Source organism: Microtus ochrogaster, linkage group LG5 (genome assembly GCF_000317375.1).
Source record: "Microtus ochrogaster isolate Prairie Vole_2 linkage group LG5, MicOch1.0, whole genome shotgun sequence".
Classification (NCBI taxonomy): Eukaryota; Metazoa; Chordata; class Mammalia; order Rodentia; family Cricetidae; genus Microtus; species Microtus ochrogaster.
The window spans coordinates 62,649,821-62,675,702 of NC_022031.1; the positions used below are offsets into that span (position 1 = coordinate 62,649,821).

Genomic DNA, 25,882 nt, shown 5'->3' on the forward strand with positions numbered 1-25,882 from the left:
CCTCCCTCCTTTCCAAACGCTATTGATGGCGGTACAGCATTTCACATCTAAGCCGTCTAAGGCGAGGGCTGCTGATGAGCCACTTTAGGTTTGCATTCTGTGGCGTTTGAGTGTGTGTACGTGGACTCTGCTAACTTTCAAAATCGTAAATGTGGACGTGTGAAATGTTTGGCAACACTGTCTTTCTGCTCACTCATCTTCTGAGCCCTCCTTACAATAGATGCTGTAACCGGGGTTCAGAAATGTAACACTGTGTTCTGTTCTACCTGGCTGTTTCCCATCACCTAGTGTCTCTCAGACCTTTCTTCACATGATAATTTTATGTGCCTCAGAACTGAAATTTTTTTTTTTTTTTTTTGGTTAGAAACTGGCCTAAGTCTGTGTGTACAGGAGGGGCAGACTAAGCCCAGGGTTTATTTTCTTAGCTTCATTTCTTTAGAGAAGACAGTCAACTGTGGCCCATCCTGACCCACAAGGACTCATTAGTGGATATCTTTTGTTGACAGTGCCTCTCTGAGGTCTTTTTTGACGATTGTTGAAGAAAAAAAAAAAAACGATTTCATAGATCACAACTAAAATCTAAAAGAAAAAGTCTGTCCGCTTTCTTCTTTGCCCCTTTTTTTTTTTGAGCTTCTGTTTTGACTTTTATTTATTTAACTATTTTTTGCCTTGACATTGGGAAATGACAAAGTTGGTTTCATAAGGAAATATATTGCATTCTCCAGATGTAGTCCTATTTAGTTTTTATAATTGTATTTATTTCTCTCTTTCTGTATTCTCCCCGCCCACAGTATTTGACTATTTATATAATTGGAATATGTTATAAATATCTATGTATCTTGGTTACTTTCTATTTGAAGTATTTCTTTTGTTACTTGTTAATAAAAATATTAGTTTTCTTAGTAAATTAGACGTTTTCAGTCTCTAACTGATTGCCTTTGCTGCTTTTTGAGACAATTCCCAACAAAGGAATATGAACCACATTTTTCCTATTTTGTGAATATTTTATTTGATTTGACTATAAAGAGCCAGAAACAAGCATTGACTTACAGCAGAGTCACATGGTGGCAGATAGAAGACACAGATACTGAGATGGAGTACGGCTTTGAACTATGTCAGAGTAGGGCTACTTAAGCTGTTTCAACTCATGACCCCTTCTGCCTGATAACTTTTTATGTGATTCTATATATGTAAGTATATAAAATAGATACACAATAAATTAAGCACTGATAATAAATTATAAAGAATGTTATTTAATTTTTTGTTTTGTTTTCTTTTTTAATACATGGTTTCTCTGTGTAGCTTTGGAGCCTGTCCTGTCACTCACCCAATAAACCAGGCTGGCCTCGATCTCACAGAGATCCACCTGCCTCAGCCTCCTAAGTGTTGGGATTAAAGACACGCGCCACCATCACCTGGCAAGATTTTTATTTTAAAATAACACTTTGATGCGTACTTCTTCCTTCTGCTAAAATTGAAAACAGATTTGGTTACTAATGCAACCTGCTTAAATGAAATCTTGGCTGAGCATTTAACACTGCAAGGTTTTGTGCATCTTCTGCATTTTTCAGAGGTGGTCGATGTTTTGATTTTATGATTATCAATACTGAGAATGCTGCTTTGCAGAAATTCATAGTACAAAATGGCAAAACAATGTTTAGGGCCATTTCAGAGATTGTTGAAAAGTTTGCCCTTATCTCAAGCTAAAATTCAGTTAATGATTTTTTTTTAAATGAAACTCAAGTCAGCAACTCAAACACCAATTTTTTAAAACCCAATATGCTCACCCTATCCAAGAATACACTAATTTGATACATGCTGAAGAGTCACATTGAAAACTACGCAGTCTTTGTTTTCTGTAATTAAACCCTTCTGCCATGTCTACATGATCAGAGAACTCCATGTGTCCAGTAACAACACTGCAACCCTCCTATGCCACAGCCTCTGACCTGAGCTGAGGTGTTTCAGGCCGCAGTCACTGGTGTTGAGAGGCACATACCCAGCACGCAGGGCACATGTGTGCTGAGCTAAAGCTGCAATGAAGCCATGTGTACAGCATGGGCAGACAGTGTCAGAAACGAGTCAATCCACGCAGATTTGAGCTTTTAGTTAAATGTTGACTCGAGTTCTTTCAGAAGTCACATAAGGCTGAAGCCCACAGTTTAAGGAGCTGTTTATATGAGTGTATTTACCAACTTAAATCCCTAAGAAGTAATTAGTATAAAATATAGCATCATTTATAATAATCATTTTTGAGATTGCTCTTCTGAAGCTATATTCTATTGTTATTTATTGAATTTCTACTTTACGTACATATGCTTTCTTGAGCTTTTATAGTTCATAGGAATTAAGTGGAAAAATCACTGTGTCTTTTGTGGGGATTCACACTACTGGTTCTAGCAGTGGTAGGTGGGTGGTAGGCACAAAATGGAGTGTTTGAATAGATGAAGAAAGATTGGTTCTAAAGCTGCCAATCAAGCTGGAAAAATAGGAAAATTTGGATCTCATAGAAGAAAGTGGTAGAGACTTACTAGCTGAGCAGAATGGTCCATCGACAATTTTCTTAACTAAGGTTTCCATCCTTCCTTCCTTCCTCCCTCCCTCCCTCCCTCCCTCCCTCCCTCCCTCCTTCCTTCCTTCCTTCCTTCCTTCTTCCTTCCTTTTTTCTCTCCCTCCTGCTCCCTCTCTCCCTCCCCATTCCTCCTCCACCTCTCTCTCTCTTTCTCTCTTCCCTTTGCTTGTTTGCTTAGGCTGGCCTGGAATTCATTATACAAATTCTTGGCAATTCTCCTGCCTCAGTTTCTTGTGTGCTCAAATTATAAGTTTTACATACCATATTTTGCTTTAATATTTTTTAAAAGTAGCCAATTACATAAAGATTATTCTTCATAATCATCAATTGTTTTCAACAATTGTCGCCAATAATGACAGTGCTGGAGCTTCAGAGGGAGGAGAGAGTATGTATGGGTACTTTGTTTTGAAAGAGCCTAACTTAAAAAAAAAATAAAATAAAACTCGGAATGACCAAAGAGTGCTCTAAAGGAACTATACCTCACCAGTTCTTTCTTTACTTTTGACATGGGCAGAGGGTAACATGCCTTCTTAAGGGATCGGTGGATGCATACTTTAAAACCAACTTAAAAGAGCTCTGGCGTTCAGAGGGTGTCTACTTTTGAGTCAGATGATTGACCGGTTCAGGGCCTTCTAGGACACCGTTTCCAGGAACTAAGGAAATGGGAAATGTTTGGAATTCTGCCACAAAATAGAAGAGCCTGTATCTGTGCCTTAAACCAGCACAAAGCTGGCCTGGTTTATCATGTAAAGAGATGGGTGGGATGCTTTAGCCTGGTTGTGATGTGTACATTTTTTCCCCCTTTGTTGTTGTCAATAGAAAGGATTGATCTGTGGGCTGGTGAGCTTATCTGTGTTCCAGTCAGAGCAGCAGAGGAAATTAGCAGAGCGCTTGCTGGAGAATGATATCTGTGAAAAGGAACACTTGGAGAGCGCTGAGTGTAGTGATAGGTGACTGCCGGAAAAAGGGGAGCTTTGAAGGTTGCCAAGGTAAGGAACAGATACATATTTTGATTTTTTTTTTTACTGTTTCCTTTATGTGCCAGAAAAATCACTCTATCGTTTTCTTGCAATAAGTTATAATTGTGCAGCTTTTTCTCTTTCTTATTCTAGCACCTGTTGATAGAGTTGTGTTTACATTTTAACCACTTATGTGTGGAGTCTCTGGGTGCGGGTTTGGGTTGGGATCAATATGCCCAAGGGAATTCTGCTTAATAGTTTTGATCTAAAGATATCAAATGATCAATTGCCATTTTTTTTCTGTTTCTTGCTATGTTTCATAGCACATCTGTTAGACTGAGCAATACTTGGAATAGAACAGTGAAACTATGCCATGATTTTTGTGTTTACTGCAATGAGAAAATGGTGTTTTCTCAGCTTGTTGACTGAAAAAGCAAGCAAGAAGTTTTGAGTTTATGATTTCTTCTGATGGATTTTGATTAAAAAGAAAAACCTTTGAGGTAACCATCACTTCCTGAGCAGAATTCTTATCTATAAACATATTTTTAAAAAAGTGATGTCTGACTTTAGGAAAACACCAAGTATAAATGATGTATATATTGCCACTTGACTAGAGGCTTCCCAATATCTGCCCTGAGCCATGGGCGGGGTGTTGACCCTGTAGCAAGCTCTGCTCCAGGTAATGGACTTGATCAGAGGCTCCACACATAAGAAAAAGCTGTGCTAAGATTGAGCTGAAAGTCAATACAAATGCTGTGTGATACTGGCGCTGGCACCCTATGACTGCCTAACTTCTTGCAAAGAGGAATAGCAAAATCCTCAGTGTCTTTGGCCATTGCTTTGGAAACATTCCTGCTGGCCCCTGTCCCACACAGTCCCTGCTCCATGCAGTTCCTAATTCCTCAGAACACTTGCTGGCTTGTTATTTGTTGTTGTGGTGGTGGTGGTCTTGGTGGTTGTGGTTTGTTTGCTGTTGGTTTGAGACAATCTAGCCAAGAGGGACTTTGATCCCTGAATTGCCACTTCCCGAGTGGCAGGATTACAGGTGTGGTGCTACATAGGGATCTCACTGACTGGCTTGCCATTCTCAGGAAAGTGTTGATAAATGAGTGTCTCTTTAGGAGCATGGAAAAATAAAATAATCCCGCATGTAACTGTATATCCTTCCCGGGGAAGTTCTGCAATTTGGCGTCTATTTGTATTTTTTTTCCCCTTTGGTCCCTCCTTCATTTCTTTGTCTTTCTGTGTGACTAGTGAGAGACACCAATTCAAAGGAGAAGGCAAGGAGGGCAGTTGTGTCACCCAGATGAGATTTCTCTCGCTTCCATCTTCTTTCCTAATTATGGACTCCTGATATTAGACTTAAGTTTTGACAATTCTAACCGTAGTTGAGTGGTTGATTAGGCCTCTCCAGTCCTGCTCAGAGAAAAAGAAAGGTGTGGATGGTTACTGGAATTCAAAGGAAACAAAGTAATGAGGACAGAAAGGTGCGGATCGGATCGTTACTGTAACTCAGAGTAACACCCACCCCTGATTTAGAATTGTTTTTTTGTGTAGCATCTGAACAAGGCAGCTATTTAAGAACAGAAGAGAACTCAGCATTTTGCCTTGTTATCTCTATGGGGGTTCAGATTATATGGCAAAAATATCTAAAGTGGTACTTAAATATTGAAAAAGATACTGGATTTTAAAACTCGAGTACATCCCGTAGAGACATAAAATCGTCATCTGCCCACCCACAGCCTTCGTAGTCTTCTCTGGTCACATGGAATACCTCTGTGGCATGGCAGATCTGAACTGCTGCTAAGTGGGAAAGCCATGCTCCTTAATACACTTTACTGTGTCTATGTGTTGTAGCGCGGGTTCCATGCAGAATCTCCCTTAACCCCAGCATTCTTTCACTCTGTGTGTGAGCTTTGAAGGTCATGGACGTTAACAGGCATGCTATGATCATGCTTTAAAACTTTCAGGTTTCCTTTGTTCCCCGTGTCGTGTTCAGAGGTGTTCCTGATTCTCTCTTCCTTCTGGTGATAGTAACAGCTGGATAGAAATAAGAGCCTCAGAATCGAGTTCGCCCAAGAAGCCAAGAAGAACAACAAAATACCCCGCACAACCTTTGCATTTGCAAGCACCTGGAATCCATTGGGTTCCTGGAGTTGTAATCTGGAAGCAGACAAAGCAAAGAATTACCAGCTGAAAAGCTGGCGCTCTGAGTGCGAACAGCCTGAGGAGGCGCCAGAGTCTGGCTTGTGTGGGGACTCTGAGGCGGAAAGCAGAGCCCAGGGGCACACTGCCAGTGGGAGCTGGAGAAGCTGAGATGCTGCTGTGTTTCACTCTGGTGGCTTTTCTGTTTTGTTTTATGGTTGTTTTTGGTGCTCAGAGTGAACCTCAGGGCCATAGGCATGACAGCCTCACACTGGAACACTGAGCCACGCCCCTAGGCAGGGAGCATGCCCAGCATTGAGCTTGCCCAGCCTGCAGGCGCGGGTGCTTGCTTCCCTCGAGTGCCAGCGGAACTCTTTTCTCTTAGTAGGTGCTCTTGTGATGGGTACCTGTGTTCGGAGCCCGTGGGAGCGGTATCTTGCCTGAAAAACTTGCCCTTATAAGCTCTTAAGGACACTTCTGACGTGGGTCTATTACAGTATTTGGTGTATTAAAAATAAAAATCCCTTGGCTGTCAGGATGATGAAAGGAAGGAGTGACAGGAAATACATGCAGGGTGCTGTGTGTTTCTGCATGTTCCTGCGTATGGAATGGGATATCTAGGTGCTACCAGTTTTCGTAGATTGCGTAGATCCCAGGGCCATGTTTGCGTTAGCAGAGAGCGTGCCTGTCAGCAGTGCCTCACACACCTTTGAGTTTTAGTAGCAGAATAGGAAAGTTCATTCTTAAGTAAAATTGCTTTTTTAAGCAGTGCCTGTATTTATTTGATTTGGGGTTCTTTTTTTTGTTGTTGTTGTGGTGGTTATATTTGAAGGTATGATAGCATTAATGAGCTCTGCCCCACATGGCGCTCTGAGCTTATTGTAGCGTTGCACACTGATCCCAGGTCAGTGTGATGCGTGAAATCAATTTATTTGAATCTCTTTGCCTCTATAGGAATTTGGCAGTGTGCCAGTTGTTTTCATTTAATGTTCTTTGTGTCGAACACAGACAAGCAGGCCTGCTTTTGTGCTCTTCTCTCTTTTGGTCTCTGTCTCTTACAGCCAATATTTTGCTCTGTGGATTTTGAAATGAAGGAAGGGAGACTATATTGTGTGTGGGAACCCTAATCATTGCTTGGTGTGTGTGCACACAAACGTCAAGTGGGACTTTCTTATCTTCTAGGAGATTTTTTTTCCCCACCTTCCTGACCCTCAGTGGTGATAGTGGATATAAAAAAAAAACACTAAAGAATTTTGTTTAAATAAAATTCTTAGTGATTCTTGGTGTGAATTCCTGGTATTAATGACAATTATCAAAGCTTGAAACAATTGTATGAGTTACTATTAGAAGAAATGCTTTATCTGTGAACTAAGGCTATCAGAAACCGTTTTTACTAACTAGCATTGGTTGAATCTGAAGAGTCGTCTTGCAATTGAGCGCACATTAACACAATGGAGTAATGCTTTTTCTTTCACTGACTTTGGTGAAGACACTGGTGTGCGACCTGAGTTTGCTGTATCTGAATCTCTACTAAAGCTCTGTGATTCGGGTAATTTCTCCTTCACCTGTGCTGGGTGAAGTCTGGGGGTGCCAGGAGAGGTCCTCACCTGTAAGTTCACATTCGTGCATGGATGGGATCCTTTTGTAGGCAGCAGGAACTGTTTTGGAAGATTTTGGAAGAGGTGGAGAGAGGAAATGCTGGAGAGTGAAAGGGGGGCCCTCTACCCATGCTCCAGGCAGTGCTTAGGGAAGTTGATCTGTGGAGCCAAGGCTGCAGGGTCAGCTCTTACCCAGCAGCCCCGCTTCCTTGTTTAATTACCTGAAGAGCAAAACAGCCAGCCTGGCAGTGTGGGAAAGCCCAGCATCTCCTGCAGCCTCCTGGCGCTCTGACATCCTGCAAGGCCTGCCCTGTCTGTCACAGCTTCAGTCTGGTTCAGGCATTGTGTGTAAGAGGGTTTGGCTGTGAATCTGAGATTCCTGCCAGGGCTGAGTCCCCTGCTCATTGCTTCTGGTCTATACTGACAGATAGGCTTGGCTTCCCTCTTTCTGCAAAGGATTTAAACATGTGGCTCTTTTCTTTCCTACTTCTGGCCTTGCTGTGGCTCAATCTCTTTCACTCACTCCACCACATGTTAGCCAGCAGAAGACGGAGACCTCAGTTTTCAAACCTGTGTGATGGCATCCCTGTGTGTTGCTACTGTGTGGTCAGACTCACTAATCCATAATTTCTTGTGAAACTAACAGTTCCAAGATGATTAATCATATGTGAATATTGAATATCCCGTTTGAAATGAAAGGTAATAGAATTTTTGACATTTGGGTCTTTCTCTGTTTCCTTGGAATTTGAATATTAGTGTTGACATTCACAGTGAAAAGGGGCACACACCCTTGGAGGAAGCTGGAGGTGGCGAGAAATAATATTGGTTAGCAGTATGTCTAACCTTGGGGAATCACACAGTGAAAACAGACGAAGAAGTGCTTGGAGATGGAACCCTTTGAGAGGTCTCTGGGATATAACAAGACCTTACCTTTCCCCAGAGGAAGTCTGGCAGCGTCCTTATCTATAGTGTGGAGCTGCTGAAGTGTCCTCCCTTTGGGTGGGGAGCAAGGGTGGTTGTACTTTTTCCTTCAGAATCAGAGGAAAGTGTGGCTACATGTGTTGCAGTAATTTGGATTTTTCCAACTACTTCATGAGGACTCTGCCGTGCAGTATGAAGGACATTTAGCCTTTAGAGGCACACGTTATCCTACAAATAAGAGTTGTGGGTGTGTAAAAAGAGCAGTTTGTTCTTCTGAAGACGGCACAAATGTAGCTCAGCTCCAAGCAATAGGTTCTGTGCACCCCTTTTGTGCACCCAGTTGGACTTTGTAGGAAAGTATTTGGTGGGAATTATTTTTGAAACTTTTTATTTCTATTACCTTTGTGGATATAATGTCTGTGTTTGAGTATTTGTGTACTGTGCCAGGGGAAAATGTATAATCATTTAAATGGCTGGATTAGCCTGGTGTCCCCGGCGACAGACCTGGCCAGGTGGTCTGTTACCCAACAGGCATTAAGTCACTCTGCCTGGAGTTCTCTATGGGTAGGCTCGTTCCTGTTTATTTATGTAGCGGGCTGTTGCGTCTCCTTCAGTGTATTTCTCCTTTCAACACCAGCATGCACACGGGGAAAAACCATAAAAAATATATTTGTAGCCACTGCCAGCATTCCTAACTCATTGTTTACAGACAGACAGACTCTCCTGTGCATCCCCACCCAGCAGCTCTAGCGCTCATGGTTGGCTGGTTGTCTTGAAGTCCCATTTTTCTGGGATGCAGGGGATGCTAGCCCTGGGCGCAGGGTAGCCGGAGAGGACTTGGGAGACAAATGGCTCAGCCCTGGCTTTCGGGTGAGTTTGCCCTGTCTACTTGGAGGAAAGCCGACAGAAAAGGTGATGTGGAAGAGAGGAGACTGGGCAGCCAGGAGCAGGTGAACAACTGTGTTAGGAACTTGTCCTTGTACCAGTTTACAAACAGGAATGCAAAAGGGACATGTTCACATAAAAAGTGTTTTTGTTTTCTGAGACATATAATTAAGGGTAATTTTATTAAGTGGAAGTAAGTGTTGAAGTTGCTAAGTGAACTGAGCTGAGATTGGAAGATTTGAAGCACTCCACTTACTGTATTATCTATATTTAAGACTATCCAGCAATGAATTCTATTCTGCCTGGTCGTGCGTGGGGGAGAGCTATGAGTGATGGATGTCTCTGGGGTCATTATAAAATATAAACTTTAAAATTCACCTGGTACTCTAGCAGACTTGCTATGCTGGGAATTATTCGGGCAAATAAAACTCATTTTGGAGAGAAATTTGGTAATAGAACTCTTTATAGCTAAAAGGTTTTTTTTTTTTTTGTTTTGTTTTAGTAAGTAAGTTTGAATCTATGTAGAAAGTAACAAATTAGTGTATTGCATAGACTTTAAGAATTTGCAATGTGGAGAAATACAGGTGGGCGTTTGCTAGAGACAAAAAGCACTGAGGGAAAAATATGACCAGAGGGTGGAGAAAAAAAAAAAAAAAAATCTGCGATCCTTGTATTGCTGTGGTCTTTGCTCCCCCTGGTGGATTTTGTTGGAAGTGTTTACGTCTGTGTTAATGAAAAGAATTAGCCACTAGGCAGTTTCTCTAACCATAACATGAAGAATCTTTTTGTTGATGTTTAAAATATTCCTGTGTTTATGCTTTTTTGTTCTGTTTTTTAATTGCATTGAAAGCAATATGTATTATATAGAATCTATTTGGTTCAAAGTATAATATATGCCCATTTTAGAGGATTTGGAGAATGATCATCCCGTGAAATCGCACTGCCAGAACCATGGTCACATGTGATCATTTCTAAATATTTATTATGTTGCGTGTTTGGGGGGCGTGGCCTTATACTCAGAAACCACAGTTGGAACTTGCTGTGCAGGTCAGGCAGGCTTCGAACTAGCGGCACCTCTCTGCACCTCTGCTGTCGTGTTGGTCCTTACGACCAGGATGTTTCCGGAAGAAAACCTGTTTTGTTTTTAGTTATTATAAAATACGTGGGATATCTCCTATTCGGCGCAAGAATGATGATGGGCACCATGCTGGTTATAATTATTTTTGGATTAATGCATTTGCAGGCTCAAAAGGGTGGTGTGTCAGTGTTTAGCAAGAGCGTCCTGTCCACGATACAAGGGTAATGGAGATCAAGGGTGCCTTATGAATTCACGGGGTTGTTTGTGGTTGGTAGTGTCTGTTGTTTGCTGGCCCTATGCAGATCGCTTTCTCTGGAAATCTTAAGGATTCAGTTTGGCTTTCTGATAATCATCTTATTGTTTTCCTTAGGTCATTATTTTTTTTTTTTTAATCCTTTAGATTCTGACAGCACTGCAACAGAAGGTGAAGTTTGGAAAACAGTGTCTCCATATGCAAGGGATTTGGAGACCTTTTCATTGTCTTTAAAATTGTCATTCATAGCCCTCATTAGCATTGATTGTTGCAAGCCTACAAGCAGAGAATGTGAACTTGGTATGTCATGAATAGCCCCACAGAGCTCTGGAGCACTCTTTTCTGCCTGCAGTGTGGTGTGGGCTGGGCTTGGAGGGAAAGCTGTCCAGATGGCTGCCTGTGCACGGCAGAGCTGCGGGGTTTTGTCTCTGGTGCTGAGAGGAGGGAAAGTTCATTGGAGCATACGCCATCACCCTTGCATTTTAACAAAACTAACTAGCCATTAGTCAAGATGGGAAGGTGGTGACATTGAGACAAAGGTTTTCCATATAGTGTTAGAGGCCTCGTCACGGGGACAGGGCAGAGTAGCGAGGTACCTTCTATTTTATCCCCGTGGGTCTGAGGTTAGAAAATGGGATGGAAATGGTAACTTACCTGCAGATTTGTGTGCAAATAGATATCTCAAAGACCTCGCTTTCTAATCAGAGAGTGATGGTTTTATTTGAAAGGAGAGTTCTGTAGAGCCAGTATTCTTCATTATAGGTTAAACCCAGAGTGTTTTTATTTAAACTCTAAAAAAAAAAAAAAAGAATTTAAACCACGTTTTCTGTGGAAAAATCTACTATTAAGAACATTAGTAGGCTTAAGTTTTATTTGCATACAATAATGTTCAACCAAAGTACATGTTAAAGCAGTGTCCAGATTTTAGAGTTTCTTAGATAGTACAAGTCAAAGGCTGTCTACTACCAAAAGTATATAATATATTATGATACTATAAAGACACTGTCACTATTATAAATAAATAATAATTACAAATAACAGGTTCTAGTGAGTTCGAGACCAGCCTGGTCTACAGAGCTAGTTCCAGGACAGGCTCCAAAACCACAGAGAAACCCTGTCTCGAAAAAACAAAAAACAAAAAAAAAAAAAAAACAAAAAAACAAATAACAGGTTCTATTTACTGCTAGCAAGTAATATTTTTAAGACTTTATTTTACACAAATGCACATAAATCTACATATTTATGTATATAATAACAAACATATTTGCTTCCGTACGTGAAGTGTGTATGTGTATTTGAGGGTTTCTTTCTTTCTCTCTTTTTCTTTTTGGAGATAGGGTCTCACTATGTTGCTCTGACTAACCTAGAACTTTCTACGTAGACCAGACTGGTGTTAAAGCTTCCAGAGACATGACTGTCTCCTGAGTGTTGTTATTGAGGGTAGGCATCACCAGCATCACCATGTCTGGCTAGATAACTGTTGTTGACCAGAGCCCCTAAATCAAATACATTGCTTAAAAAACTGTAAAAATGCCAGGTGTAGAGGTAGCAGTGAGGGTCGGTGCACGCCTTTAATCCCAGCACCCAGCAGATAGAGGTACATGAATCTCTGTGAGTTCGAGGCCAGCCAGGTCTGCAGAGTGAGATCCAGGTCAGCCAGGGCTACCCAGTGAAAACCTGTCTTGAAAAAACAAACACACACAAACAAACAAAAACCTGTCAAAATGTTTGCACGTGCTGCTTTGTTGTACAAACATGGTTAAGAGTGGGAAAATGTCACAGAGACTGGATTATTACTCTTGCATTAGTATTAGAGAGTGGAAGTTGAAGGTGAAGTGTAGGGGTTGTGATGTCACCATCTACCTCCCTGCCTCCCACTGGCCTGGAATCATAGGATGTCACAAAGACCACATAACATGTTCTCCGCAAGATGGAGATGACCTTGTCCATCTCGTTGCACATGGTCCAAGCCTTTCTGCCTCTGTAATTTCTGTGTAATCACCTACTGCGGCAAGCTTTCTCTCTCCAGCCTGTCTTCTTTCACTTCCTTGCATCCTACTTTGGCCCTCCAGGACAGCCCTCAAGATCCTTTGACCCTGATATGTTTATACACCACCGTTCAGATTCTTAAGGTGGCAGTCACAACACTGCTCCATTGTCAATTTAGCAAAGTTCTCCTGGTCTCTTTCTGGGTGCCAGCTGACAGTTGAGAAAGTGCAAGTGCTTGCCAATCATTCCCCAAAGAAAATACTAGAAATCGTCTGACTGTGTCTATCTCTTTGCAGCAGGCATTTATAGAAAAGATGACAGCTCCCCTCTCACCACGATGGAACACTCCGTGAATTTTATGACTTATTTTCTTTCCCACTCATTTCTTCGGGGTTGGCTGTATCTTACGTTACAGCCTAAAACATACACCATTTGTTTCCTTGCAGACAAAGTATAATTGGATTTATCTTTGTCAGGAGACAATCTATTATGGCCTTTATTTAATACAGTTTCAAATGTCTTTCAGGGGCAGAAACAAATTAACGTACGTTTTTACTGGGTGTTGTATCTATTTAATCGACTGTCAGAGTGACGAGAAGTTAGGAAATCATCCGGAGAGGTCCATCTCCCTCCACCCAATGGCTCCCACATTAGGTAGGTTTGCCCTGTCAGTGGGACGCCTTTAGAAGACACTAATAGCTTCCAGCTGGGTGGAAAATCAAAACCTTTGGGGTCTGACAAAACCAGAAGATTTGAATTTGAAAGCAGAGCTAATGCCTCCATTTTATTTTTTACCACTCGCCCATAAAACATTATTTTCCAATATGTCAGCCTCATTTGGTGGCCAGTGGTCTGAGATAGAAAGTGGAACAAGCAAGCGGAGAAATCTGGACATTTGTGAGCCCGCCCTGTCAAGCTGGTGCGCCACTTTGTGGAAGGGTCTCCCCGAGAGCAGGGGGGTCTCCGTGGCCATTCATCAATGCTCGTTGGCTGATCACTGAGTGCCTTTGCATTCAGTTTATCAAGTCTTGCACACAAAAAGTCACAATAAACCTTATTCGGCTTGCTGAAAGCCAACCAGAAGTGAAATGCTCCATTTGAACCCATTTTGCCCTTGTTTTTTCACGTTGTTAATGCAGCCTTGCTTAAATGAGTGTGCCTTTATTGGGCCGGTTAGAATATCTGAAACTATTAATTCTCTTGTATTGAATAGCTGGTGGCAGGCCAGAGCAGATGGGGTAGGAAAGTATTTGGTTGGGTGTATTGCTTTCAATTAGGATCAATGAGGTTCCAGATCCTTTGAATTAACTCACTTAATACCCACTGTGTGCAGGCACAGTGTAACACAACAGTCTGCAAGAGGCAGGGAGGGGAGCTGAGAAGGCCCTGGAAAAGCTTCTGCGCAGTTCTCTCTTCAGCAGGGTGGAGGTCTCTCTGCTGCAGATAATGCCCCTGCATGTGTTGTCTGGGGCTGAGTCAGATCTGAACAAACAGAAGACTGGGCTGTTCTGCTGTGGAAGTGGCGTGGCGTGGCGTGGCTCAGATGAGTGATACAAAGTTGCTGTCACAAAACCAGTCACATATTTTTTCCTCTTCTTTAGTGAGTCCAGTATGTCATTACTGGCTACATTTGCTGATTTTGAAAGTGACAGTTTAGATAACTCTCATTTTAAAACTGCCTTTAATAATAGGCTTTCTATGAAATCAAAAGTTATGTCTTAATGGCCATGACTTTTCTGAGAAAGTGCTTGATGCATCATTAATATATTCTTTGTTGCTTGGAATATATTTTGATTTTCTGAACTACACATGGACGGTGATACAGGACAGTGTTTTTCACTGGAGAAAACTTTTCCAGCACACGCTCAGCTTCTTTGTCGCGGCTCATCTTTCACCTATATAAATACATTTGTCACGCTATCGATTGTCTATTTTTATTATACGGTTTGGAGGTTAGAGATCTTGGCTCCTCGTACTCTTTTTATTAAAGGGTAAGTTATTTCTGTCCAAGTCACTGTATCTATACATATCCAGGTTTCCCAGCTCAGGGAGAGATGCCAAATGGTGCTGCAGCTTTGCCTGTCTCTGGGCTAAAGATGGGGATGGGCTCCTTGAGAAACACGCTGAACCAGCCTCTGCTGCACGTTCAGCCAGGCCCTTTCTGCAATCAGACTTCTAGGTGAGAATCTCCAGGGATCCAGGTTTTGTTGACGTGGATCAATTTAAAGTGGCAATTACTGTAGTCAGATAACAGCTTAAAAAGCCTTTTTACACATAGAAAAGATACATAATCACACAGCCTATGGAACTTCAATTTTCTGAGCTGTGCTTTAGAGGCATGGAGTGTACCGATATTAAGACCCAGTTTTAAAACCACATATCATCCAGTTTTCTCAAAGTGTATTGCATTTTGTCATCTGGTTTCTATTTTAGAAGTGATTCGCCGTGCATGTTGGTGGAAGGCTGGGGGTCCCACTGTGAACATGTTTTCTTTCTAACATAGGTATAGCATTATAAAAAAGTGTGGTGTAGCACTGAGTGGTTTTTAAAAATACTCTTTTAAAAAAAATGAAAATCTTCCGATTTAGGATTCTGGATTCCATAAAGGCCCTGATAATTGATGATCACACTCATGCATACTATAACGCTTTCTGTCACCAGAGTGTTTGCGCTCGGTGCTTCACCGAACTGAAATCCATTACACAGAACCTCATTACAAGTGACATCTAACTAAGATGAACAAAAAGATTGGCCTCATAAATAGAGTGTAGTATACTATTAGTGACAGAGTGGAGTAATCATTATGAATTGTAGTCTTTTTACAAGTAGGCTCTGACAGTGATGGATTTTTGAGGGGTTCACTGGCTGAAGCAGCCCTTCTCGGGTACAGTGTTCAGGGGCTGTAGAAGTTCTTATCGATCCGTGCTGTTTATCAAAGATGATCTATTTTTTGTTTGTGCAGAGTGTGGCATGGGTTTGTGTTCTGAAACACTCTTGGGCAGGGGGACGGGAGGACAATGGGCAGAAGGAGGAATCACTGCCTGTTTTCAGAGGGGGTCTTTTAGAATTGCTTGAAGGCAGCCAGGAGAGGGGGTAAAAGCCAAATTGACAAAAGCTTATAGAAACTGTCGAATAAGCGAAGGGCATGTTGCTCACTGCCGGAACAGCAAGGGTTAAAGGGGCTGATCCTGTCTTCATGGTCACTGAGCTGGCTGGTTGGTCAGTCCTGAGTAGAATTGTTTAGTAGAAAATTCTGTCTAGAGGGTTGGATGTGCATTGGAAAGGTAGAGCTTGAGGGATCATGCAGCCCTGTGGTTAAAACAAACAAACAACACAGACCCAGGGAAGAGTGTTAAATCGTACAGAAGAGTTTGGGAAGAGAATGATATTGTCCTCGTTTTGTGTGTGTTTAGAAACAGGCTTGCAAAGCAGGCAGGCAGGCTTATGTTTCTCCTACAAGGCAAGGATGTTTTACAAAGAGAGACCGCTGAGAAGAAAATAGCCAGCTTTAGATAAAGCATTGTAACAAAGGCTCCTCGTTTTATATATCATGGTGTCCATTAAAGCTTAATAGGCAGAGAGCCCATTGAACCAGGCTGGGTATGTGTTATTCACGGTCAGGACAAACATCTAAGGGTGTGAAAAAAAAAAGGAAAAAAAAATTCAGAAATCAGGAGGGAGGGCTTGATTGTTCAGCTTTTGAAAAGGCTTTATTTTATAGTAAAGATTTTGTTTTTGTCTCCTGTGGATCTCTATGCAAAGCAGAAAGGGTAAACTGGAAATGTTTGGAGCCTATCAACATGGGATCCCAGGGGATTCAAAGTTCCCTAGCACACTAAAAAATGGTTGGATTCCGCTTCTAAAAGAGGGGTCTGTTTTACACATGCCTCCAGGAAGCTGATGAGATAATACTCCCGGTACTCTGCCGGACGGTGAGCTGGCACAGCACACAATCTTACAAGATGTCGTGAGGTTGTCTGGGATTTCCAGATCAATAAGAGAGCTTTGTGGTCTGTGCCCTTGTTTGTTTTGAGCCTTACTTCCCAGTAATGTCTGTTAAAATTAGAAGTGGAAGGAAGCCTTGCAGTGAGAGCCTTGGGGGCCAGGTCAACATTGCCTTCTTTTGGCAAGATAAGGGTTAACTTTGAGCTTGGGTGGGGGTGGTGAATGAATTATTCAGCATTTAGCTTATCTTTCTGCATTTCACTTTCTGCTTTTTGGTGCTCTGGACCTGGGGGGGGGGTAGAGTGGAGAAGGGGAGGCAGGAGTTGTGATACTTTGCACACACGTCCCTGTCATTGTTCTGCCTGAAGAGACAGGGCTGGGTTCAAGGCCACATGTGCTCCTGTCATCTTCCACATTTCTGCTCCAAGTGCAATCCGGAGTGTCAGCTCTCCATCTGTCTCTGGCTGGCAGGCGCACGCGCCCAGCTCCCTGCCTCGGGCCATGCCGCCCCAGCCCCTCTGATGGCCCTCCTCTCCACCGCCCCGCACATTCCAGAACAGGAGGCATGAGCCCGCATCGCACCCCCTCTTAACACAGAGTCGCTTTCAGTGTGTTACACACTGGATTCCAGGATGCCTGGTGAGTGAGCCCTCTTTTCTTGCAAGGGAAGGAAGCTTTACTCTCTAGCATGCATGGAAAATAGCCCTGCCACTGCTGCATGGGCTGAAGGCAGGGAGAGACTGTGGGGTGCTGGAGGTGTGACTGGGAAGCAATATAAAGAAAGCTATTAAAATCTGGTAGGAGTACAGGGCACAGAGCGGTATGCCTTTGCAGCAGAGGGAGAGGATTGCCGCGGATGGTTTTGCCTGAGCGGTTTACATAGGGGGTCAGCGTCACTAAGAAGGGCTGTCTCTGTTCTGGGTTTTAGGACTGTCGTCTGCACTTTCTATGTTGGATGTTTGTTTGTGGAGAGAGTTTTTAGATTATGGAAGGTTTCTAGGAGAAGCTCTGTGAAGAGCTGTTTATGTTAAAGAAGATGAAGGAAGCTTTGGCACTAGAAGGGATTTCTTACCCTAAATCATAGTCTTTAGATGTTATCATGTAAATAATTGAGATCTGGTCGTTTGGAAGTGTGCTGGATTAGTGACATTCTTGTATCCCTGGAAATTTAGTGTATGACAATTTCCCCGGAAAATATTATCTTTGGAGACTGGAGTGTTTCTGTGGTTGCTGCCAAGGAAGGCTCTGCCTGTGAAGCCCGCTGAGGAGAAGGGGCTGTCTCTGCCGTGCTGCTCTGGAGAACTCTCAACTGTCCTGTGCAGAGTGCAGAGTGGATGAAGGCAGGGCACGCAGGGCTTCCAGCTGGCTGATGTGCAGATTATTTGGGTAGGGCAGGCAGAAGCGCCTGCGCTTGGTCAGAGTCTGCGCACCTCCCAGATGGTGTTTTGAAACATTATCTGCCAGTTTTCTGCAGCCGCAGTTGTGTGTGGGCATCGCCAGTTGTTGGAGGAATGTTTCCCCTTTCGGATCCATCTCGGAGTCCATTCTTATCACCACTGATCTGTGTGTAGGAAGGATGGGTCCGTCCAGGATTGCACTTTGCTTGTTGTTTGAGGGACTAGGGATGCACAGAGGCTGAACTATTAGGAAGCTCATTTTACCAAAAGGATAATAGCCGAGGTCTTAGAAAGGCCATTTTAACCCTTTAAGCTTTCATCTGATTTGTATGTGCCATGCAACTGAAGAGGAAATATACCCCTGGTGTATCATATGGAACTGGTGTGAAAGGACTTGTGTTTTATTTATTTTTTTATTCTGTCAGATCATCAGAGCACAGTTTCGTGTGAATTTTAGAATTCAAATGTTCTTTGTTTTTATGCTCTTAATAGATGAGTGTTACATGATGTAGCGCATCCTCTGGAGTCGGTGGTATTTTGGTAAAATAGAACCAAAGCCACCTGAGTGTGATACTAAGGGATGGGGACTGGTTAGGGCCTCTTCTCCCTGTTCTTCACTTGTTTATTAAAGTAATCTTCAAAGCATTGCACTGTTCTTAAGGCTTTGCCCTCGCAAGTTGGCTTTAGCGTTTAGTTGTTAATATCTGACTGGTTCTGTATCGGTGTTCTGAAGTATGGGTGCTCTCTCTCCCCCCTCCTTCCTTCCCTCCCTTCCTCCCCCTTCCCTCCTTCCTTCCCTTCTTCCCTCTTTCCCTCCCTCCGTGTTAGAGAGCCTTGTTCTTGGATGCAGAGTCTACCAAAAGCTGTGACTGTGAGCACATTCCAGGATGACCACACTCGAGCAGATCTGATACTATTTTTGACACCCATCTGTATTATTGTTTTTTTAAGTCTAGGATCAGATTGACTACCTCTTAATATGTTTTTAGCATATTTCAGTCCATTCGTGTACATTTATATTCACAGACATTTTATTTTAGCCACTTTGGGGGTAGCTTTGCATTTTTAATAGAACATTCTGTGTAGAATTTTATTGCCTACACATTTAAATATCAGCTGTCTAATTTATTTGTTAGTAATTCAAGTGTCAGAAGTGGTTCCTCGTCTCAGACTTGCTGTGATAGTCTCCTGATCTAAGATGTCTCTTCTAAAGCTGAAACTCACTAGAAACAGATGTGTGGACTCTGAGCTTATTCAGGCACACAGCATCCTGGGAGTGGGCAGGTGAAGAAGAAGTTTTAATTTTGGCTTTTGTGGAACTGTTTTGAGAAAAGAACACCCCCTCCTCCTGTTAGCGGTTGATAACTCACTGTTACAGAGTGAGCTATGAAAAGTCAAAGGAGCTCGTGCAGGCTTAGAGAAGTGAGCTGTGCTTAAGCTGCTGAACTCACTTAGGAAGAAGTATGTGACCTCACTGCCCATCACTGCTTTTGCTTTTGTTTTTGGGTGTTTTTTTTTTGTTGTTTTTGGTTTTGGTTTTGGGGTTTTTGAAACAGGGTTTCTCTGTATCTTTGGAGTCTGTCCTGGAAGGAGAGACCTTGGTGCTATATTGTTTCAAGCGAAAGTAGCCCCAAGTTTTTTGAAATATTTATGTTTTTATCAGTCTTTGAGTACTATTATCAAACAACATGCGTGACCTCCAGAGTGCATGCAGGACTGCTTCCTTAAAAGGACAGTCAGTGAGCACAGTCCCCGGAGCCCAGAAATAGTGCTGCTCTTTCAGAAGATGGCTAGCATTAGGTCAGACCACCCTTTCTCAATGGCCCTGCTCTCCAGATGTGCCGGGAATTTTTTTTTTTTTTAAGTTCAAGTTTCCAAAAGGGGGGGAAAAAGGGTTTGTTTTGAAAATCTGGTTTTACTTAAGACATCTCCATCCTGGAGTGCATTTCCTAAATTGCCCACATATTTTTCCTAGCAGAGAACTTAACTGGCTGTAATTTTTAACACATGGCCACATCATGTGATATTTTCAAAAACACTTACACACAGCTCAGAGAAGGTCCCTGCAGGAATGATGCATCCTCTCGCGGCCAGCCCATTTTTTAACAGTGTCTCTGCATTTTCCATTTAGGAGAGCTATATATCATTAGCTTACATTTTTGGGGTAGTAAAACAGTGCATTGCTGATTGTAAAACACGGACTTTATTATCTGCTGAAAATTGATTTGGCATTTATAGCCACTGTGTACTAGACTTGTTTTTCTGTTTTTAACATCAAGGCTTGCAAACCGATGATTTGTGTGTGTGTGTGTGTGTGTGTGTGTGTGTGTGTGTGTGTGTGTGTTTAAAAAAAAAAACTCAAAACAAAACCAGAAGTGAAATTGCCATGGACAGACCACTGTTAGTGTCCCTTGTAACTTGACATTTGGGCGATGCAGCTGGTTACATATGTACGATTTAATAGATGTATGTAAATTCTGTTGTGCATGAATGAGAACATTACACTCATTTATCAATGCTGTTTCATCTTGCAAGTCAGTTCGCCATCCTGTTAGGCTGACTCTTGCGTTCCAAATAAGCCTCATGACCGCGATTGAAGGAAAACTCTATGAGCCATTATGACCCAATTGTAAATGTAGATTATTCAGATATTACTTCTTCGTAGCAGAAATTCCAAAGTTTCAACTTTTATTCAAACCCTTACGCCTTATACCTTTCTCTTTTAAATTCTTTTCTGTTAGCATTTCTCAGTATCTGGCCTTTCGGTTCTATATATTTTACATGACTTGAAAGTGTTTATAGTTTATGTCTCTGTATACAGTCTACTGAAAAATATTTTTCATCTTTTTTCCTTGGCGGGGGGGGAGGGAGGTTATTTATAATTTCTGTAGGTTTCATAGATACAGAATTGAAGTAGAGGCAACTTAAGGCTATCCTCTGTTGCTTAGAGACTTTCAGGGCAGCCTGGCTACATAGGAGCCTCTTTCAAAAAACAAAACAAAAGCAAACAACCCACAAAAAGCCCCAGTGGTTGGTTCATTTTCATTTCCTAAATAGCATTTGCTTAGTGGGCATTATGTCGTCTAGAAACGCCCGCAACTCATCATCTCTGTGCTGATAACTGACGATTACAGAGATGGCGTGGTAATTCTGATACCAAACAGCTTTCTGCTTCGTCGTTAGAGCCAGAAGTTGATCTTGCAAACATTTGGTTTAGAGAGGCTGAAGCTGAGGCTCACACAGGCAAAGGGGCCTGTCCAGTCATTCATTCCTAGATTTCCCCTAGCCCCCCCCCCACCCCCGTCTTCCGTGCTGCTTCTAAATGCTCTTTTACTGGAATCGTGCAAACACGTCACAGCCAGGCTCTCTGTTCTGTCCTCCCTGCCCCCAGCTCTATATCATGCTTACTTGTTTTCTTCTCTCCTACTTGAGGACTGTCGAGCTCTGTGGGAGAAACTCCCATGACCTCAAACACTCAGCCTGGGCAACACTGCGCCCGTAACTTTATAACAGTTTGGAAAGAAGGAGTTAGAAGGCTCATGGTGAGCATGTTTTTGAGCAAGATCTCATTACTTAGCCCAGGCTGGCCCCAAACTCCCAGAGAGCCACCTCTCTCTGCCTCCCAAGTGCTGGGTTGAAAAGCATGTGCCACCAAACCTGGCGAAAATATGGCGTGACAACCAGAACAGGAGGGGGTGTTTGCACGTAGCTCAGAATATGTCAGGTACCAAAAACTAAAATAACTGTGGTTCGCTCCTGCCTTTTGTTCAGGGTGTTTAGAGCCTGGGGCTCATGTTGAAATGAGTGGATCCTGGGTGCGGGGTCCCGTAAAAGAACCAGAGGTGAAAAGGCTCGTAGATGCATTAGCAGTCAGAAACTTCTAGGGTAAAGGATGGCCGTAGGCCAGTTAAATCCTCATTAGTAAGCTTGCTTGTCTCCTTTCTGGCCCAGTTAGGAAACTTAGCGGCTTTTGGATGTGTTGCTTTAGCACTAAGAACGGGGCATTCTTTGTTGTTTGGTTGAATTGAAACCCTTGGGTGCAGGAAGAATGTAGTATTTCAGTTTCTGCGTGCCTGTGCGGTTGCAGTTCTCTGGTATTTAACCATAGCTCGAGGAGTAAGCCATTAACTTAAATGACTCATAACTTGAGAACAATGGGATGTCACACCTGACCAAGTCACAGTTTGATCTGGCTGGCTTTCTCAAACAGCTGTTTGCATTAATTAATATTAATGTAAATGTGCTTTCTGAGAATGTCTAGCTTAATTATGTTTTTCAACCTATAGAGTTGCAATCAAAGGACTCAAGAAACCTTAATCTCAGAGGGAGCTTGCAAGCTACTGTTTGGAAACAGGAGCGAGGAGCAGCCTGCGGTGGAAAGCGATGGAAAGCCTCTGTGTGTCAGGGCGGGCTCTGTTCCTTCTCTGCACACCTCTGCAAATGCTCTTCTCACCAAGGTTGAAATCTGAAGTTGTTTGCCCAAGGACAAGTAGATGAGGTTAGATGGGAGTCCCTGGGCTACCTGCTAAATCTGGATCCCCTGTTTTCTGAGAGGAATAGATGAGCAGCAACTTGATAGGGGTGGGTTTCTTCGTAATGGGGGCTAGAGGAACATTAGAAGGGGGATGTTTGAGTTAGAAGAACAGAGGAGAAGAATGTATAATTTTCCTTCTTTCTTTCTCTCTCTCTTTCTTTCTTTCTACATTTATTTATTTATTTATTTATTTATTTATTTATTTATTTATTTATGAGACAGTGCCTTATGTAGCCCCAAGGTGGCCTGGAACTTTCTGTATGGCTGAGGCCTGTTCTTCTGTCCCCAATCCTATACCTCAAGAGTTAGGATCACGAGTGTGGTCATCATGATGTGCTTAGGGAAATGGTGTCTCTCTTTGCTAAAATTAAAGTCAGGAAAGCATCATTGTCTTTAATTACAAAGAATGATCTTGGCTAAAGCAGGTAAAGCTCCCGATGTTCTCAGTATGTTCCCAGTTTTCTTTTTCTTAAACAAGAGATTGTCTTATTTTAATTTTATGCATGTATTTTGCCTGTGACTATATCTGTCCCTGTGAGCATGGAGTGACCAGAAGAGGGCATCAGACCTTCTGGAACCGCAGTTACAGACGGTTCTGAGCTACACAGGGTGCTGGGAACTGAACCCTGGTCCTTTACAAGAGTAGAATGTGCACTTAAACTGTCTCTGCCCTCATGGGTTCCTCTTGAAGGTACAGTGCGAGTAACTATCCTCCAGTAGATTTCCTTAGCTGTGTGTGGTAGTGAATGTCCGTAGTACCAGAACGGCAGGAGGACCATGAGTTTGAGGTCACATTAGACAACATGGTGAGACACTATCTCCAAAATAAACCAGCAAAAACAAAACAAAACAACAACAACAACAACAACAAAAACCAAAGGGACAACAGCAACATAACCCACAGGAGAAATTGCCTGCCAAAAGTGTCCTGGTTAGGTAAGGCACCACCTCTTGGTGGTGGCGTCCTTTGGAAGCTGAGATAAGGCTGCCCAGCTGTCTGTTGTTGGTTCACCTAGGTAGGTGACTTCCTGTGTTTGCAATGAGAAAGAAATTGGAAAGCAAATGACATATTCAACACATGCACAGGCAAAATTGTTAAACATGTGGTTAATAAACGCAAGGTTGCTCGGTGGCGATACCCCTGGGAGCTGCAGCTCTGCTCTCAGAGGTCCTGGGCTTGTAGGCAGCAGAGGGCAGGGGCACTGTCAGGAGCAGGTGCTCCTGCCATTTCTGCCACCAGCAAAGCAAGACCAGCCAAAACACAAATCAAAAGACAGTTAGTTTTATTTCTAATCGTGGGCAGTTTCTTGAGAAGGTTTGAACTGTTCCCCACAGGTAGGTGATAAGAGACAGGTGCGTGCAATCTCACTTTCATTTGAGGGATTGCTTTAATTCTGTATGGCCACTTCTTATCACACAGAATACTTGGGACTCGAACAAGAAATTAAATTTGAAGAGACTCCTAAGAATGTGATGTGGGTCAGTAGTTTGGCTTTCAGCCATTAATTAGCCAGTAATTAGGCAAAATAATCTCCAGAAAGAAGGGATATGAGGAGGTGTCTGCCATGTGTTTAGGTTTTAATGAGAATCTGAAAGAATTCAAGGAAATGAGCAGCATCTTAGCTGTCTGGAGGGGGATGATGGATGCTGTTAGTTGAAACTTTGAGGCAACTGCTGGACTCCGGAGCAAGGCTTTGCCTTCCCATTGACGTTCAACTTGGTGACCTCTCCTTTTTCTGCCTTCCTCAGGGCTCAGTTCCTATGGTGACTCTCGCTTGGCCTATGGGGAGGAATCTGAAAGATTGAATTTGAGTTTCTTAAGATAATCATTGATGTAGTTTCCCACCCAGAAGGCTTAATATATGTCTCGATAAGGCTAAGACTAGAGCCAAAGCCCGGACCCTGCCATCTTCTGGTCCTGCGAGATACATGGTTATCATTGCCTCCAAAGCATTACTCCAGTTACAGGAGAACTTTGGGTCCTTTGAGTGTGTAATTCATCTCCCCCTTCTAGCCTTAGTTGTGGACTCACAGTCTAAGTAACAAAATATAGCTAAGCAATCAAAAATAAAGATTTATGTCCTTAGACATCACTCGCGAAATAAAGTTGATATTTAATGTTTAAGCTTCCAAGCACATTCCTAACAGTGGGGTCTATAAAATATCAAGAGTGACAGACCTCAAAGGTGAAACCCAATTTTTCTCTTGGCAGGGTTTGCCAAACACAAAGGCTAAAACAGTTGTGAAAAATAGGTGTGATCAGTCTCAAACCCTTCTCTGTTCAATGGTTTCCTAAGCGGTGCCTTTGAAAGGAGGGTTGGCCCTGGTTGATCATGTACCACTCGCTGGGTCAAGGAGTACCTGACTGTTTTGTCAGCAGCTCTATTTTGACTGTGTGGTTGGATGTACAACGTTCGGTATCATGACAGTGTCTGTGAGCCCTTCATTCATGCTTTCTGGGAGGACTGAGCCATTTCGTAGTGCTTTCCAGAGAGTAGACAGTTTTCTTAAGCTTTGAAAGAATTTTGTTTACTTTCTTAAACTTTTGTGTTTATTAACCTGTCATTTTTGGACAGCCATGGTTTTTGTGTCAAGCTGTTTTCTTTCTGGAGGGGGGCGTGATCTTTAACTTTATGATGCGTTTGCTAGTTCACTGTCTTGATGAGGCCATCCGTCACAACCACAAAGTGTGACGACCGTTGACATCTTCTATGTGTGACCGAAATCAAGTCATCTGATTGTCTGCTTGCTCTTCATTCTTTTGGTACTAAAGTAGAAAGAGATCAGCTGTAGTGGTACCTGCCTAGAATTAGACCTATGGGGTGATCAGGAGTTCAAGGTCATTCTCTGGTACACAGTGAGTTTGAGGCAAGCTTGGGCTACATGAGATCCTGTTTTTAAAATTGTAGCAACACAGTACCCTGTCTTCCTACCTTCTTCACGGGATGCTGGCAATGCTCTTGGTAAGTGGGCTTTGCACTGATATAAAGTCAAGGGTTTATTATTAGAGACTCTGGCCATAAAATAAAAGAGAAAGTATGTGGCTCACAGCAACGGTTGTAGATTGTTGTGCTTGGTGAGTTTTGTCCCTATACATGGGGTTTTCTGTCTCTGTCACCTGCCCACCTTCTCTATCCTGTGCTGACCCTTTACCTTTTTCAGTCAGGTGCTTTCTTGGAAATCAGAAAATCAAAGACATACTGGTGAGAGAAATAGTAAACAACATTGTTAGTGAGACTCTTCAATGCCCACGGGGCTTTCAAATTTCAATAAATGGCTGGTTTTTCCTTGTTGTCCTAGTGTAGGTCCTTCAGAGGGCTGCAGTCCTGGTATAGATCCCTAAGTGGACTGTTCTCCCTCACTGGCTCCTTCCTAAGTACGATGTCATGAAAGTCTAAGTGTGTAATATCGTGAGTGTGATGTCATGAAGGTCTAGGTGTATGATGTCATGAAGGCCTATGTGTATGATTCCATAAAGGTCTAGGTGTGTGGTGTCATGAAGGTCTAGGTGTGTGATGCCTTGAAGGTCTAGGTATGTGATGTCATGAAGGTCTAGGTATGTGATGTCATGAAGGTCTAGGTATGTGATGTCATGAAGGTCTAGGT

The 25,882-nt window shown here is 42.6% G+C and overlaps 1 protein-coding gene across 7 annotated transcripts in view; it reads left to right on the forward strand.

Annotated features, from left to right (window-relative positions):
- The window catches only part of Runx1t1 (RUNX1 translocation partner 1), a 145,602-nt gene that overhangs the window by 26,579 nt on the left and 93,141 nt on the right, over positions 1–25,882 (forward strand). For 3 of the 7 annotated variants that reach the window (XM_013351872.2, XM_026786662.1, XM_026786663.1), the window contains exon 2: positions 3,392–3,561. The exons of 3 other annotated variants lie outside the window; for them this stretch is intronic. In XM_013351872.2, coding sequence (XP_013207326.1) covers positions 3,474–3,561 — 88 coding nt within the window. In that variant the 5' untranslated portion in view covers positions 3,392–3,473. Of the gene's footprint in view, positions 1–3,391; positions 3,562–16,798; positions 16,985–25,882 lie in introns of those variants that run through there. One more of the 7 variants, XM_026786667.1, reaches the window with a different exon arrangement.